This window comes from Eucyclogobius newberryi, unplaced genomic scaffold, assembly GCF_026437365.1.
Source record: "Eucyclogobius newberryi isolate DKJ021-1_F unplaced genomic scaffold, fEucNew1.0.hap1 SCAF_22, whole genome shotgun sequence".
NCBI classification, from domain to species: Eukaryota; Metazoa; Chordata; class Actinopteri; order Gobiiformes; family Gobiidae; genus Eucyclogobius; species Eucyclogobius newberryi.
This window is the reverse complement of record NW_027315857.1, coordinates 23,789,518-23,803,232: the sequence shown is the minus strand read 5'-3', so window position 1 is coordinate 23,803,232 and position 13,715 is coordinate 23,789,518. Positions and strand designations below refer to the sequence as shown.

The window sequence follows — 13,715 nt, the reverse complement described above, 5'->3', positions numbered from 1 at the left end:
TTCAGCGCACACATTTCAAACTGATTATTCTGCAATTTCACACCGTTTCGTGAGAAGAATCATGTTAAGGTGCTCGTTTCATCGTTTTCCTGGTGTTGGGCGACACTCGCCGGGCGACGCTCGCCGGGCGACAGTGTTGAGCGGTAGTTCCAATGAAAACAAAAGCGTTTGAAATGAACACACTTATTTGAGAACACATTTTGGCAAGTGTAAAAAGAACAATTAAATATTACACAATTTGATTGTTTCGTCAAGCAAAAATTGCCCTTAATCTGATTAGTCGATGCAACTTTAATTCAACAACCAAGACGACCTAAATTTGGCAAATAGAGAATAGAATAAAGTGCAATTTTACCCTGTTTTACACATTTTCAGTGACTTTTATGCTTAAATCTAATTACATTTACGCATTTATGGTTGTTTATTCTTGTCCTGGTCTAGTCCCAGTTTGGGCCTGGTCTAGTCCCATTTTGGATCTGGTTTAGTCCCAGTTTGGGCCTGGTCTAGTCCCAGTTTGGGCTTGGTTTAGTCCCACTTTGGATCTGGTTTAGTCCCATTTTGGGCCTGGTCTTATCCCAGTTTGAGCCTGGTTTAGTCCCACTTTGGGCCTGGTTTAGTCCCAGTTTGGGCCGGTTTAGTCCCAATTTGGGCCTGGTCTAGTCCCAGTTTGGGCCGGTTTAGTCCCAATTTGGGCTGAATTAGTCCCAGTTTGGGCCTGGTTTAGTCCAAAGTTTCATGAGCGCAAACTTCGTCAATCCTCGTTAAGAAATAAGTGCAATATTTGTCAAAACGAAGCGCTGGATTTGTCGACACGTTTCAAAAAAGGTGCAAAAATGTACTTAAATAAAGACAAAGCGTTAGTTTGTTTTTAGTCACGTGACCTTGGCGACGGCGGCAGCGCGTTTTGAGTCCCGTCTGCCGCGGGACGAGGAGGAGAAAGAGTCGCGGCTTCGGTTTGAGCGCTCGTAAAAAATAGGAACACAACATTTCTAGTGCTATCTCTGTACAACATTCAACGACACATTTTTCTTCTTTTTTTTCCCGTGTGTTTCTCTTTTCTTTTTTTTTTCCAAACATAATGCCAAAAAACAATTATCGATATAACGAGAGCATATTTCCATCTCGACGGCATTGGACGAACACCACAAACAAAAACAAAAAAACGGTAAAACAAAAGTCTTAGAATCGTCGAAAGAAAGGCCTCGATACCAGTTTGTCGTTTTTGAGAGTTACGGAGCGAAGCGAGAAGCAGAAGAAGAGGACGGCGACGGGGAAGAGAGAAGTGGATAGTTTTTTTTGGAAGTCCGGATAAGTTCGGCGCCTGGAAATTCGGACGCCGCGCCGATCGGGCCGGTTCGCGGAAGGTGTCTTCAGTTGCACTTTTAGTGTAAAAGTCTCGTTTCGTCTTTGTACTGTGAGTCGATCCGAGCGGCGAAATCTCAAAAGTCGACGGTTTTAAATGATTTGTTTTTTTCTTGCACTTGTCCATTTTTTGTGTCTTTTGTTTGAAAATTCCGTTATTTAAGGTTCTTTTCGCTACAATTACGTTAAATTCAAACCATAAATCAGATGTTGCGTCCAGACAGTTTATCTGTACTTTTTTTACTCTTACTCTTACGTCATTTCTTGGACTTCTACTTCCGGCTGGTCGGACAAAGGTCGCTTCTACATCGCCGTTTTTTGTTGCCGCGCGAAGGGTGTCGGTTTTTTACCACATTTTCTTCGCGTTTACTGTACATGGAACGCCAAAAGCTCCAAATCGCACAGTAAAACGAAATAAAACACACAAAACGCACTTACACGTCACGTTTCGGTAGAACATTTCACAAAGTCCATGATGTTTTACCAGTTTGCTAATAACTGACGCCGTTTCAACCTTGTATATGACTTAAAAAGCTTCTCGTACGATGTCGTTCGTCGCGTTGATCGGTGTAGTTCTGATATTCAATTTTTCACGTATTTCCTTTTCCCAGTAAACTTTGAAGACCCTTGTACGTATCTGGAGGGTGATTGTGCGCGTTTTGGGGTTTCGTTCAGTTCTCTTCGAGCCAAATGTCGGGTAGAAGACGCCTTCACGAACCGGCCGTCGGACTTTGGTCTTTCAGACATTGGCGTCCAATCGATCGAGCGATTTAAAGGGTTAGTGAGTTCGTACCTTTGAGTGGAACGCGCGGCTCTGATTTAGGCCAGGGCCGAGCCAAACGTGACGATAGAAGCGTGAAAAAAACTGCACGGAAACGGAAAAATACAGGTCAAGACGGTTCGGTCGATTGATAGTCGTTATAACACAGGTCACTTTAAAACCGTAAGGACTAGAAAACACGTATAGACGCAAAAATATGTAATTTCAATTTGATATTTACTCCAAAAACCTCAAATAAACCTGATTTATTTGGCCGTTTGTGTCACATTGGACTTTAGAAAACTTAAGGAATGATGAACGGTTAAGACAAATTTGATGAAAGCGAATGAAGGATTTCAAAGTTGTTTGGTTGTCGTGTCAGAAATGAATATCTTGAGTATTTTGGGAACAATATTTAGACAAGAATGAGCAATAAGGAAGGAAGGAAGGAAGTAGAATAACATGAACAGATTAATAGCATAATTACACTTTTAGCACCAAAACTGAGCTAATTTTAGTCCTGATTTGGACTTGGTTTGGTGCCGTTCTAGTCCTAGTTTAGTCCTGATCTAGTCCAGGTTTAATTTCCAGGTTTAGTCCTGGTTTAGTTCTAATTTTGACACATTAGTCTCCATTCTGTCACCGTGCTATGCGCTCGTTGGTCGATTAAAGACACATTTTGTTGGTCAAATAGATTAGATTTGCCTTTACTGTCCTCTGCATTTGACCCGTCCTTCAATAAGTCGACTAAAAAACGGTGTGCGGCGGAAGTTCCGGAACTGCCTCAAAAGAAAACAAAAAAAAACGGCAATTTATAAAGAAAAGTAAAGATTAATGTCCCAAATCTTAAAATAACTCTCTCAGTACCGTCTCCTTTCTGCTGTTGTCCCACATTAAACCCAAAATGTACATAATAATTATTACCCGACGAATGATTAAGACAATTACGACCGATTAATTGACTAAACAATTAAGAACCTACCAAAGAATCGTCGCAATTTTATGGATCTTTTCCAGATGACGGACGCCAAACGACAGTGAAATCCTGTATTTCCTTTCATTCGCATCGTCAGTCAGCTCGAGTACGCGACCACTTTTATGAAACAAATCGAACGTTCCGACCGGTAAGTTAAAGTTAACGCGACGTAAGCAGACACTTGGGAAATGACATATTTTGGCTTCAAAAGCGTCGTTTTTTTTTAGTTCTTACGACCTTTCCGTGACCGCGATTAATCCCGGTCGCGTCCCTGGTCGACGGAAAGTGGTGGTGGTGGAAAGGGGGGGGTCTTTTCCGATGAGTTCCCGCGGGTCGGTCGGGCGGGCGGCGGGAAAGCGGAGGCGGGGTAAGTGCTTTCGGTGAGTCGTACACAAACGGCAGAGGTGCGTGAACAGAAGAAGGCACAGTGGCTTATACAGTAGTCGTAAAAAGGAGACACCACCGACGGACAATCACACATCGTTAAAACAAAAAACGAAAAAACAAACAAACTCATAAGGTGCGGACAGAACTCAAAACACACAGAAACGCACAGTGAAACGTGGCGGCGATCAAACGGGTCGCCCCCGGGAGTAGTCACGAGGAGGGCTGCACAACGCGCCGGTGACCCAACAACGCTCGGTCGTGTCGTGCGGAAACAGAGGTGGCAAGAAAAACGTACCCATTGCTGTACTTTTTTTCGGCGTTAATGCTAGTCAAAATGTGCTTTAAATGCGTCGTTAGCGGTTTAAAGGACACACATTACGCTTTATTTGCGTTATGCGCGTTGATTCGCATTGGAAAGCGCGTATTACTCCTCTCAGTCAGGCGTTCCCTCGTCAGAATTTGTGTCGTCGGTCGATCTACTGGCGGCAGAGGGAATTAGCGTGGGGAAATGAAGAAAAGCTAGCTTGCCCCGACATGTGAATAAATGTGAGTACGCAGAAATGTCTAGAATGAGTCTGATTGGACTTAAAACGGCACAAGTCTAGACCGCTGATGTAAAAAATCTGAGAAATTTTAAACGGGGTGTTTTCTGAGGCCCACGGGGGAGAGGACCGCCGAACAGAATGAAGCTAAACACAGCTACAGGTACGTTTTTGAAGTTATAACATGATTAAACGCTTTAATTTGATTTTGAGTGATATGTGTCCTTTAAGTATCAGACAAATGTGAAAGTGCTGTCAAATCACCCACAAAAGTACAAATATATAACGTCGTATCATTATTTGGAAGATTTGTTTCCAATTGTTGGCTTTTCTGCAGCATTTTGAGACCTGTTTTTTTCTTTTTCGATTACAACTGATCAATAATTCAACGTATTGCCCACCTCTTTGCACCCATTCTCATATTAATTAGCGATTTATATTTCAGTCTCGTCTCCGATGTCGACGCTCCTGGACAAAACGTGGAGTGTAAACTGAATCCCGACCCGCCCGACCCATCGGGACGACGGCGGCGAGGTTCATTCGGAGGATTGTGCAGCCCTGGTCACAAAGAAGATAAACAGAGCCCGTTCCAGCGCAGAGGCGGGCGGGGCGGGCGGCGGGCGGGATAGCATGTAGCGCACTTAGAGTGTTTAAATACCTAACATCTTGCTCTTTCTGGCCGTAAACACTATAATCTGAACGTTCTTTAACAACCTGTTCAGCGGTTGGACGCGTTTTGAACCACAGCGTTTTTACACAGAAAAAACATCAACCCAAAAATGACACTTCCATCAAAAATCAAGTTTGGTCTATCCGTAAGTTCAACTGCGAGCGGCGCGACCTTTCTGGCGCGAGGGGCGTTTGCCTGGGACGTCCCGCGGCGTCTCCACGGACGACGGGTCGGATCCGTTTTTGTCGTCGTTTTCGAGCAATAAAAAAGGGTTTAAAAAAGTGGAACGAAATCTTAAATTTAGAGAGATTTGTTTGAAACTTCTCCTGTCATTTACTCACACAAACGTTAGAACAAAATGTATTACCGTATTTTCTGGACGATAAGTCGCACCTTTTTTCGTAGTTTTGGCCGGGGTGCGACTTATACTTATGTTTATACTCATATACTTATACTCCGGAGCGACTTATATGTGATATTATTTGTTATTTTCACACTTGCAACCACATTTCATACTCCAGTGCGACTTATATATGTTTTTTTCTTCTCTATTATGCATTTTTTGGCTGGTGTGACTTATACTCCAGAAAATACGGTACGCGTTTTTCATCACTTAATGTTTTCGTGCGTAAATGAGGCAGCTTGTGAGTAAAAACCCGCCAAAATTGCACATATTTGGGACGTATAGTTTTAATTCAAAACAGAGAGGATTTCTTGTCTTGTGTTTAGTGTGAAAATTGGCGAAAAAATCCGGTTTCCCCCATTTTTTCCTCGTTAAAACTTGAATAAACGAGCCATAGATTTAGACGTGAACAAACGCTTCGGCGCGATTTGTCGGAATCTCGACGCTACTTTAAGGGCCGATCTTTACGTCTCTGTGGCCGCACTTCGGGACGTTCGAGGCAAAAGCGGCGACGCCCCCTCCGAAGACACGCCTCCGCCGGAGGAAGTCGCGCGCGCCGCAGCGTTCAACAAAACAAAAGACAAAAAAACAACTACTTTGGAAACCTTGCACAGTGCTCTGTTTTAGACATTCCAACTAGTCTTAGCTCACGAACATTATAATCAATATCACCTATAATCCATAATAAGATTTCTGTACGCGTCGTAAAATAAAACAAAAAAAGTCGGATTTTTTTTTCTCGCCTTTACAAAAGCTACACATTTTCTACTGGGATGTCTAAGCATTTGTTAGTGTTTTAAGAATAATAATAATAGTTCTACCAATGTCTATTCTTATACAAAAGAAGGGAAAGGGTCTACGCGGCTATGACACAGGCGCCCCCTAGTGGCCTCGGGAGCGGCTGGACCTCGTCTTCTCGTCGTGGAAAAGACTCGTTTCGGACACAGTCGCTCGTTTCAGGCTTCGAGAGTTGATTGTTTTTCGAGAAATGTTCCCTAAAACCTCCGGGGTGGTGGTGGGGGGGGGGACAAAAAAAAAATCACACTCCGCGCTTCGTTTTTGTTCGCCGAAAGCGCCGGCTCATTGTAAACACTCGATCCAACTATTTTGTGTTCATCTCCCCCCCCCCCGGGACACACTTCTTCGCTGCCGAATCGCGCGATAGCCTCCGCGATAGGAATGTACTTAGCGGCGTGAACGGAGCGCGCTAGCCGTAACGTCGAAACTTGGCAAACGACTTGACCTAAACTCGAAATGTAACCGTCGCGCGTGCGTAGCTTTCTTTTTCGATCGCCGCGTCGGGAAAACACTCGCAAAGACACGAAGGCGGTGAGTTCTGGCTGGGGGAAATCCATCGCCAAGCCAAATTAGCATTAGCGATAACGTAAATAGCTCAAAAATGATTGACGACTTGGCGATTTCCCCCCTCGAAAACGTCGCGCAGGTTTGGAAGATCACAGGCCTTCGCGCTCACAGCCACGGTCCGTTCAAGTTATGTTTTTTTAGTTCTGGGAATGCCTTTCGCTTTTCACAATTTAACGTTACAAAATGTGGTTCATAAATTCCTTAAAAGTAGCATCCTCGATCCGTTGTGCTGAAGACAAACGCTGTACAACAAGTGGCGACACTCTTTGTTTGTAACAGTCAAAGCGGCGAGATCTCGATCCAATTCGACCGCTTTTCTCTTGACGGAGGATTCTAAAAACGGGGGCTTGTCCTTCGCCGAGTTTAATACATTTCTTCATCTTCGTCGACGTTGGACATCGGCGCGGGCGACAGGCTGGCGGACATCGCCGTGTCCGGGTCCCGTTCGGGTGAATCTTCCAAACTCGTCTCGTCCAAATTTTCCCCAAAATCCTCGTCTTGGTTGTCGTCTTCCATCTCCTTGAAGTCCAGCCCGGCGCTTTCGGACGCATCGCCGTTCACCGACCACTCGTCCAGCGTCGCTTGCCGTTCCAAACTGCTCATTTCCTTCCACGACCCCGGCGAGTCCAGGCTTGAAGCGTCGAACCTGGAGAACTTGGAGAACTTGGCGTCGCCGGCGTCGTCCGGCGCCGCCGCCGAGCTCCGCTTGCGTCTCGACTTGCTGGTGTGGTTCACTTGGAGGTGCATGGTCATCAGTTCGGCTGAGGACGTGCGGAACGGGCAGAAGATGCACTCGCTGAGCTTGACGTCGCCGTGCTCGCTCTCCGTCTCGCCAAAGGTCGCCGGGCCGTCGTCCTCGGAGCCGCCCGGGCCCGGGGAGGTGCGCCTCGACAAATCCAGCGGCGCCGTGCTCGCCTCCGAGGCGGGCTCGCCCTCTTTCGGGGGCTGGACCATCCGACTCGTGGTCAGAGGCTTGCGTCTGGAAACCTTGGGCGCTTTCGGGGGCGGAGACTCCCGTATCCAGTTGCCCTCCTGGTAGAGCGAGCCCATCATGCCCGACAGGTACCGGTACTGGCTCTCCAGGTCGGCGTCCCTCAGAGCGGACAGGGCCTTACGGTGGTCCGACTGGTCAGGGAGCGCCAGGAGCCCGTACGCCTGCTGACCGGCCGACCTGGACGCGGGCGTGTCGGCGACGGCGCGGTTGTTGATGGGCCCGTGGCTCTGCGGAGACCGGCGCTGTTTGACGAGCAGAGACGTCCCGGAGGCCAGGCTGCGGGCAGAAGAGGGCGGGGCTTGAGTTCAGTTTGACCATATTTACTAAAGAATTGGAACTTTTGAGTCAAAGTAAGTCTATGTGTTTGATTTAAATACATTTTCTGTTGCTGATGCGAGTAGAAAAATGAAACATAATAATATTAAAAAGCAGTGATTTGAACCACATTTTCATGAGTTAAACGGAGGGTCGTATAAGCCGCCTGGTACACAAATAATGTCAAATACTGTTTTTACTGATGACGCGTTGAGTTATTTAGTGGACACAACGGTTGTCATGACTATTCTCCCATCAGAATGCAGTTTAAACTTAAAATATGGCTCTCAGATCTGATGATGTCACTGAGAAGGAGAAACACGTCAAGGATCTGGCAACACGGGAGAGAGAACACGCTACTACATACTCTACATACTCTACATACTCTACATACTCTACATACTCTTTATACTCTTTATACTCTTTATACTCTTTATACTCTTTATACTCTTTATACTCTTTATACTCTACATACTCTATATACTCTATATACTCTATATACTCTTTATACTCTTTATACTCTTTATACTCTTTATACTCTACATACTCTATATACTCGATATACTCTTTATACTCTTTATACTCTTTATACTCTTTATACTCTACATACTCTACATACTCTACATACTCTATATACTCTAATGCTGTATAATAACTAGAGTAAAGTCTAATACTTTGTAGAAAAAGGGATTAAACACAGAGATAATATACATTACTCACATGTTCATTAAATAAGTAAATACATAAATAAATACATTTGCCCTAAACAACCCGCCCCCCCCTCTCTTTCTCTGTGGTCTCTCTCTTTCCCTCCCTCCCTCCCTCCCTCCCCTATCTCTCTCCCTCTCTCCATCTGTGGTCTGGGACTCACCCGTGACCGAGTCTCTCTCTCTCCTTCTCTCCCCTCTCTCTCTCTCTCTGTGGTCACTCACCCGTGGCCGAGTCCGGCGGCGAGCCCGGACGAGGAGTTAGCGGCGGCGGCGGCTAAAGCGTTCCTCTGCTCCCGGTGGTGACGCTGCAGGTGATACTTGAGCGAGCCAGACTGAGTCCCAGCGTAATCACAGTGAGGACACTTGTAAGGACGCTCGCCTGGAGGGGGGGAGGAGGAAGAGAGAGGGGAGAAGAGAGGGGAGGAGAGAGGGAAGAGAGAGGGGAGGAGAGAGGGAAGAGAGAGGGGAGAAGAGAGAGGGGAGGAGAGAGGGGAGGAGAGAGGGAAGAGAGAGGGGAGGAGAGAGGGAAGAGAGAGGGAAGAGAGAGGGGAGGAGAGAGGGAAGAGAGAGGGGAGGAGAGAGGGAAGAGAGAGGGAAGAGAGAGGGAAGAGAGAGGGGAGGAGAGAGGGAAGAGAGAGGGGAGGAGAGAGGGAAGAGAGAGGGAAGAGAGAGGGAAGAGAGAGGGAAGAGAGAGGGGAGGAGAGAGGGGAGGAGAGAGGGAAGAGAGAGGGGAGGAGAGAGGGAAGAGAGAGGGGAGGAGAGAGGGGAGGAGAGAGGGAAGAGAGAGGGAAGAGAGAGGGAAGAGAGAGGGGAGGAGAGAGGGAAGAGAGAGGGGAGGAGAGAGGGAAGAGAGAGGGGAGGAGAGAGGGAAGAGAGAGGGGAGGAGAGAGGGAAGAGAGAGGGAAGAGAGAGGGGAGGAGAGAGGGAAGAGAGAGGGGAGGAGAGAGGGAAGAGAGAGGGGAGGAGAGAGGGAAGAGAGAGGGGAGGAGAGAGGGAAGAGAGAGGGAAGAGAGAGGGGAGGAGAGAGGGAAGAGAGAGGGAAGAGAGAGGGAGGAGAGAGGGGAGGAGAGAGGGAAGAGAGAGGGAAGGAGAGAGGGAAGAGAGAGGGAAGAGAGAGGGGAGGAGAGAGGGAAGAGAGAGGGAAGAGAGAGGGGAGGAGAGAGGGAAGAGAGAGGGAAGAGAGAGGGAAGAGAGAGGGGAGGAGAGAGGGAAGAGAGAGGGAGGAGAGAGGGAGGAGAGAGGGGAGGAGAGAGGGAAGAGAGAGGGGAGGAGAGAGGGGAGAAGAGAGGGGAGGAGAGAGGGAAGAGAGAGGGGAGGAGAGAGGGAAGAGAGAGGGGAGGAGAGAGGGAAGAGAGAGGGGAGGAGAGAGGGAAGGAGAGAGGGAAGGAGAGAGGGAAGAGAGAGGGGAGGAGAGAGGGAAGAGAGAGGGAAGAGAGAGGGGAGGAGAGAGGGAAGAGAGAGGGAGGAGAGAGGGGAGGAGAGAGGGAAGAGAGAGGGAAGAGAGAGGGGAGGAGAGAGGGAAGAGAGAGGGAAGATAGAGGGGAGGAGAGAGGGGAGGAGAGAGGGAAGAGAGAGGGAAGAGAGAGGGGAGGAGAGAGGGAAGAGAGAGGGGAGGAGAGAGGGGAGGAGAGAGGGGAGGAGAGAGGGAAGAGAGAGGGAAGAGAGAGGGGAGGAGAGAGGGAAGAGAGAGGGAAGAGAGAGGGGAGGAGAGAGGGGAGGAGAGAGGGGAGGAGAGAGGGAAGAGAGAGGGGAGGAGAGAGGGAAGAGAGAGGGAAGAGAGAGGGGAGGAGAGAGGGAAGAGAGAGGGGAGGAGAGAGGGAAGAGAGAGGGAAGAGAGAGGGGAGGAGAGAGGGAAGAGAGAGGGGAGGAGAGAGGGAAGAGAGAGGGGAAGAGAGAGGGGAGGAGAGAAGGGGGGAGAGAGGGAAGGAGAGAGGGAAGAGAGAGGGGAGGAGAGAGGGGAGGAGAGAAGGGGGGAGAGAGGGAAGAGAGAGAGGAAGAGAGAGAGGGGGGAAGGGGGGAGGAGAAAAGAGGACAATGTTTATGTTGCACTCAGGACCAGATAAATAAACATAAACAAGATGATGGTCCTCTTAGAGCAGGGGCCCTTAACCACCGGGCCGGGGCCCAAAGCCGGGCCGCGGGCCACCTGCTCCCAGCCCCCCAGAGTCAAATATAACACATGTTTTATTACATATTATTACTTTAGTTTCACAGTCTGTTGTCCATGTGTGTGTTTTACCAGGAAAATACAGAGACTAATAAACAGCAAACAAACGTAACGAGCTTTTTTAAAGGTTTCTACACTTTTTACGCTGTTGTTTCTGGCCCCGCCCACTTCAACCGGGCACTGAAAAATACTCTATTTAGGTCGTTAGTTTGACCCTGAGCCAACCGTTTTCTCTAACCACCACAATCGACAGGATGCGACACAATAAACTATATAAAATCATAATAAATAACTAAGTCTAACGGACCTTTTTCTGTGCGTTTTGTCACTTGTCCGGGGCCATTTTTGCAATACTCTTCAACAGCGTCGCATCCATTACGTTTCGCGACAATAAACACTCAAAACGAGGACGTGTGGGCCACGCGCCCACGTGTGGGTCGATAATCACACAAAACAGACAACAAAACAACCAAATCAGAACTAAATCCGGACAAAAGTGAAGGAATTGCAAGCGTAAATGTCGTTAAAAACGCTTGAAAACGCTCTGTACATTTGAGTGGATCCGGTGCAGTTCCACGTTGCGCAGACAGGTGGCAGTGTGACGCCGCGGACGGAAGCGGGCGACGCCGGCATCAATATCACAAATGGTATTACATGTGAAAAGCATTAATGAGCCTATTCAGAGTAAAATTACCCTCTGAGGAAAATAATTTGATTTGATGCGGTGGGGGAAGTCTCGAGGGCCCGTGACACGCGCCACAGCCCAACACGACGGCGTTCTGTGCCGTACGGAAGGAAACGCAGGATATATATATAATCTTGATGTGTATATCCCACAATCGCAGTAAGATTTGGGGTTCTTTTCGGGGTTCTTTTTGAAGGAGGTTCACGTTGCGCATTTATAAGCGATCGAAATGCGAACGGAACACGCGCATTTTTTGACAGGACGCGTTCCGAAGTCTAAAACTGCAGTATTAGTAGAAGTATTTGCACAGTCGATACGTGAATACTGGGACTTTACGGTGACTAAACCAGTTCCAAAGCAGGACTAAACCAGGACTAAACCAGGACTAAAGGCCAAAACCAGGAACAGGACCGAATCGAATCAATAGATCTGGACAGAAAATGGGTTCAAAACAAAAAATTCACACTCGATTTTGAAACTAATAAATTCCAGCGTATATGTACAGACCCAGGAGATATTTTTTTTTAATTTTTTTTCCATTTTGTCCACCATCTGATTAATGAAAAAGAAAAAATAAAGCTCTTGGGAAGGTAAAATATAAAAATGAAGCTTATCTATTTATTTTTTGCTATTTTAGTTTTTCATTAGAAAATAGAACAACACAACAACGACAGGACATAAATACAATATTAACAACAACAACAACAACAACAACAGCAATACTAATAAAACGGGGGAAAAACTGAAAAAATACAAATAACATAATAAGTAAGCATATTGAGTTCAGAATAATTGTTTTCAACTCACTCACAGTCAAATCAAACATTCTGGGATGAATCAAGGTGAGTTTGTTCAGATTTTGTTCAGATTTTTTTGTTTTTGAAGAGTGTCAAAACCACAACAAAAGCACAAACTAGTGTCAATCCGATCAGGTTCAGGAACAGCTTCAGTTTGAATTGTGGTGTTTCACGCTCGATACTCCACAATCATCACTTCAAATAATAGTACTTTCTTTATTTTACCACGTGGTCTTTTACTAGCTGTGAAAAATCTCAAGATAAGTCTAAAAGTGTTCAGGAAAAGTCACATTTTGTCCTGTTTATGTGTCTGTTTTTATAGTAGCGATACTTACGCAAATTAGTCTCTAGTTTTGACATTTTACGACAATTAAAACCGCAATTTCAATTCAAAGTGCACTATGTAACTTTATGTAATGTTCCGCAGTCTGGCATGAACTTATCTTGTTTATTGGGATTTTCCATTGGGTTAAACAGTTAAATAACATCGCAGCATAAAAATACACAATTTAGAATATATATTGTGATTTTCTTTCAATGAGATGTCTTCTTATTCTCAAAAATACATAAAACATTGTTCCAATGGAGAAATATTATGCCCAGAGTTGCCAAATTTGCTTCTTTTAAAAGACTTTAAGCATTTTTACATCTTACACAAGGTGATTTTAGCCTTTTTTTTTGAATATTTTTCACAAAAATAGACCCGGAAAAGAGTGAAACACAATTAAATCACATTTTAAAACCGTTCATCACGAGCTAAAATATGCAACACACAAAGTTGTCTTTTTTTAAACTTATTTTTAATCTTTGTAAACCTGGCAACCCCGATAATGCCATAGAGTGGAACATTCCGGGGCGACGCATCGACATGACCCTGGAGACAAGCGCCAGAAAAGCTCCACAGCGCACCTTTAAACGCGCGGCGCCACGTGATATCGCCTGCTTTGATATGCGTGCGGCGTTTGGCGTGGCTTTAAATAAAGTTTCCTCGTCTGGGAAATCTGAGCCGCGGCCATGGCGACGCGAAGATGGATCGAAAGTACGGACCATTAACCAAACTGTTTGCGAGCCGCGCGGCCACATTTTAATTTAATTCGCGTTCATTTGTCAACAGCGTTTGCGGCGTAACGGGTTCATTAATGTTGAATGTGTGGCTTTTTTTGTCATACGTTTGCTCCGACTTTCCGGCAACTTCTCCATTATACCTTTCATTCAATAGTCGGCCATTTTAGTTCAGAAATTAGACGGGGGCACCATTAGGTTGAGTCCCGCGTCGACAGTGGGAGAGGTCGGCGCATCGTTATAGGATTAAATTGACGAATGGCCCGATGAGTTAATGGGGCTTGTGCGTCGCCGTCGTTCCCCGGGTAATATTGTCTGAATCTAATTTCATAAACTCGAGGTCTCGTACCGCGGGGGACTCGCCACAAACGTATCGGGAGAGACTTGGCGTTTTGCGGAGCGAAAGGCAAAAAATGAACGCGGCGATGTTTTGGGAGACTGGAGCTCAAAGTTCAGTCGTTCCGGAAGTAAATTTTGTTCATTCATTTTTTTGCCGTAAGTGAAAATTTCAAATGTTAAG

General features: G+C 46.3%; 2 protein-coding genes across 4 annotated transcripts in view; both read right to left on the bottom strand.

Annotated features, from left to right (window-relative positions):
• Window positions 1-3,784, bottom strand: part of pcp4l1 (Purkinje cell protein 4 like 1) — a 51,373-nt gene extending 47,589 nt beyond the window's left edge. The window contains exon 1 of the mRNA XM_072458724.1: window positions 3,781-3,784. Coding sequence (XP_072314825.1) covers window positions 3,781-3,784 — 4 coding nt within the window. The remainder of the gene's footprint in view (window positions 1-3,780) is intronic.
• Window positions 3,785-6,234: 2,450 nt separating this feature from the next.
• Window positions 6,235-13,715, bottom strand: part of znf219 (zinc finger protein 219) — a 45,384-nt gene continuing 37,903 nt past the window's right edge. For all 3 annotated transcript variants that reach the window (XM_072458959.1, XM_072458958.1, XM_072458960.1), the window contains 2 exons: window positions 8,707-8,863; window positions 6,235-7,735 (listed from right to left, as the gene is read on the bottom strand). In XM_072458959.1, coding sequence (XP_072315060.1) covers window positions 6,829-7,735; window positions 8,707-8,863 — 1,064 coding nt within the window. In that variant the 3' untranslated portion in view covers window positions 6,235-6,828. The remainder of the gene's footprint in view (window positions 7,736-8,706; window positions 8,864-13,715) is intronic.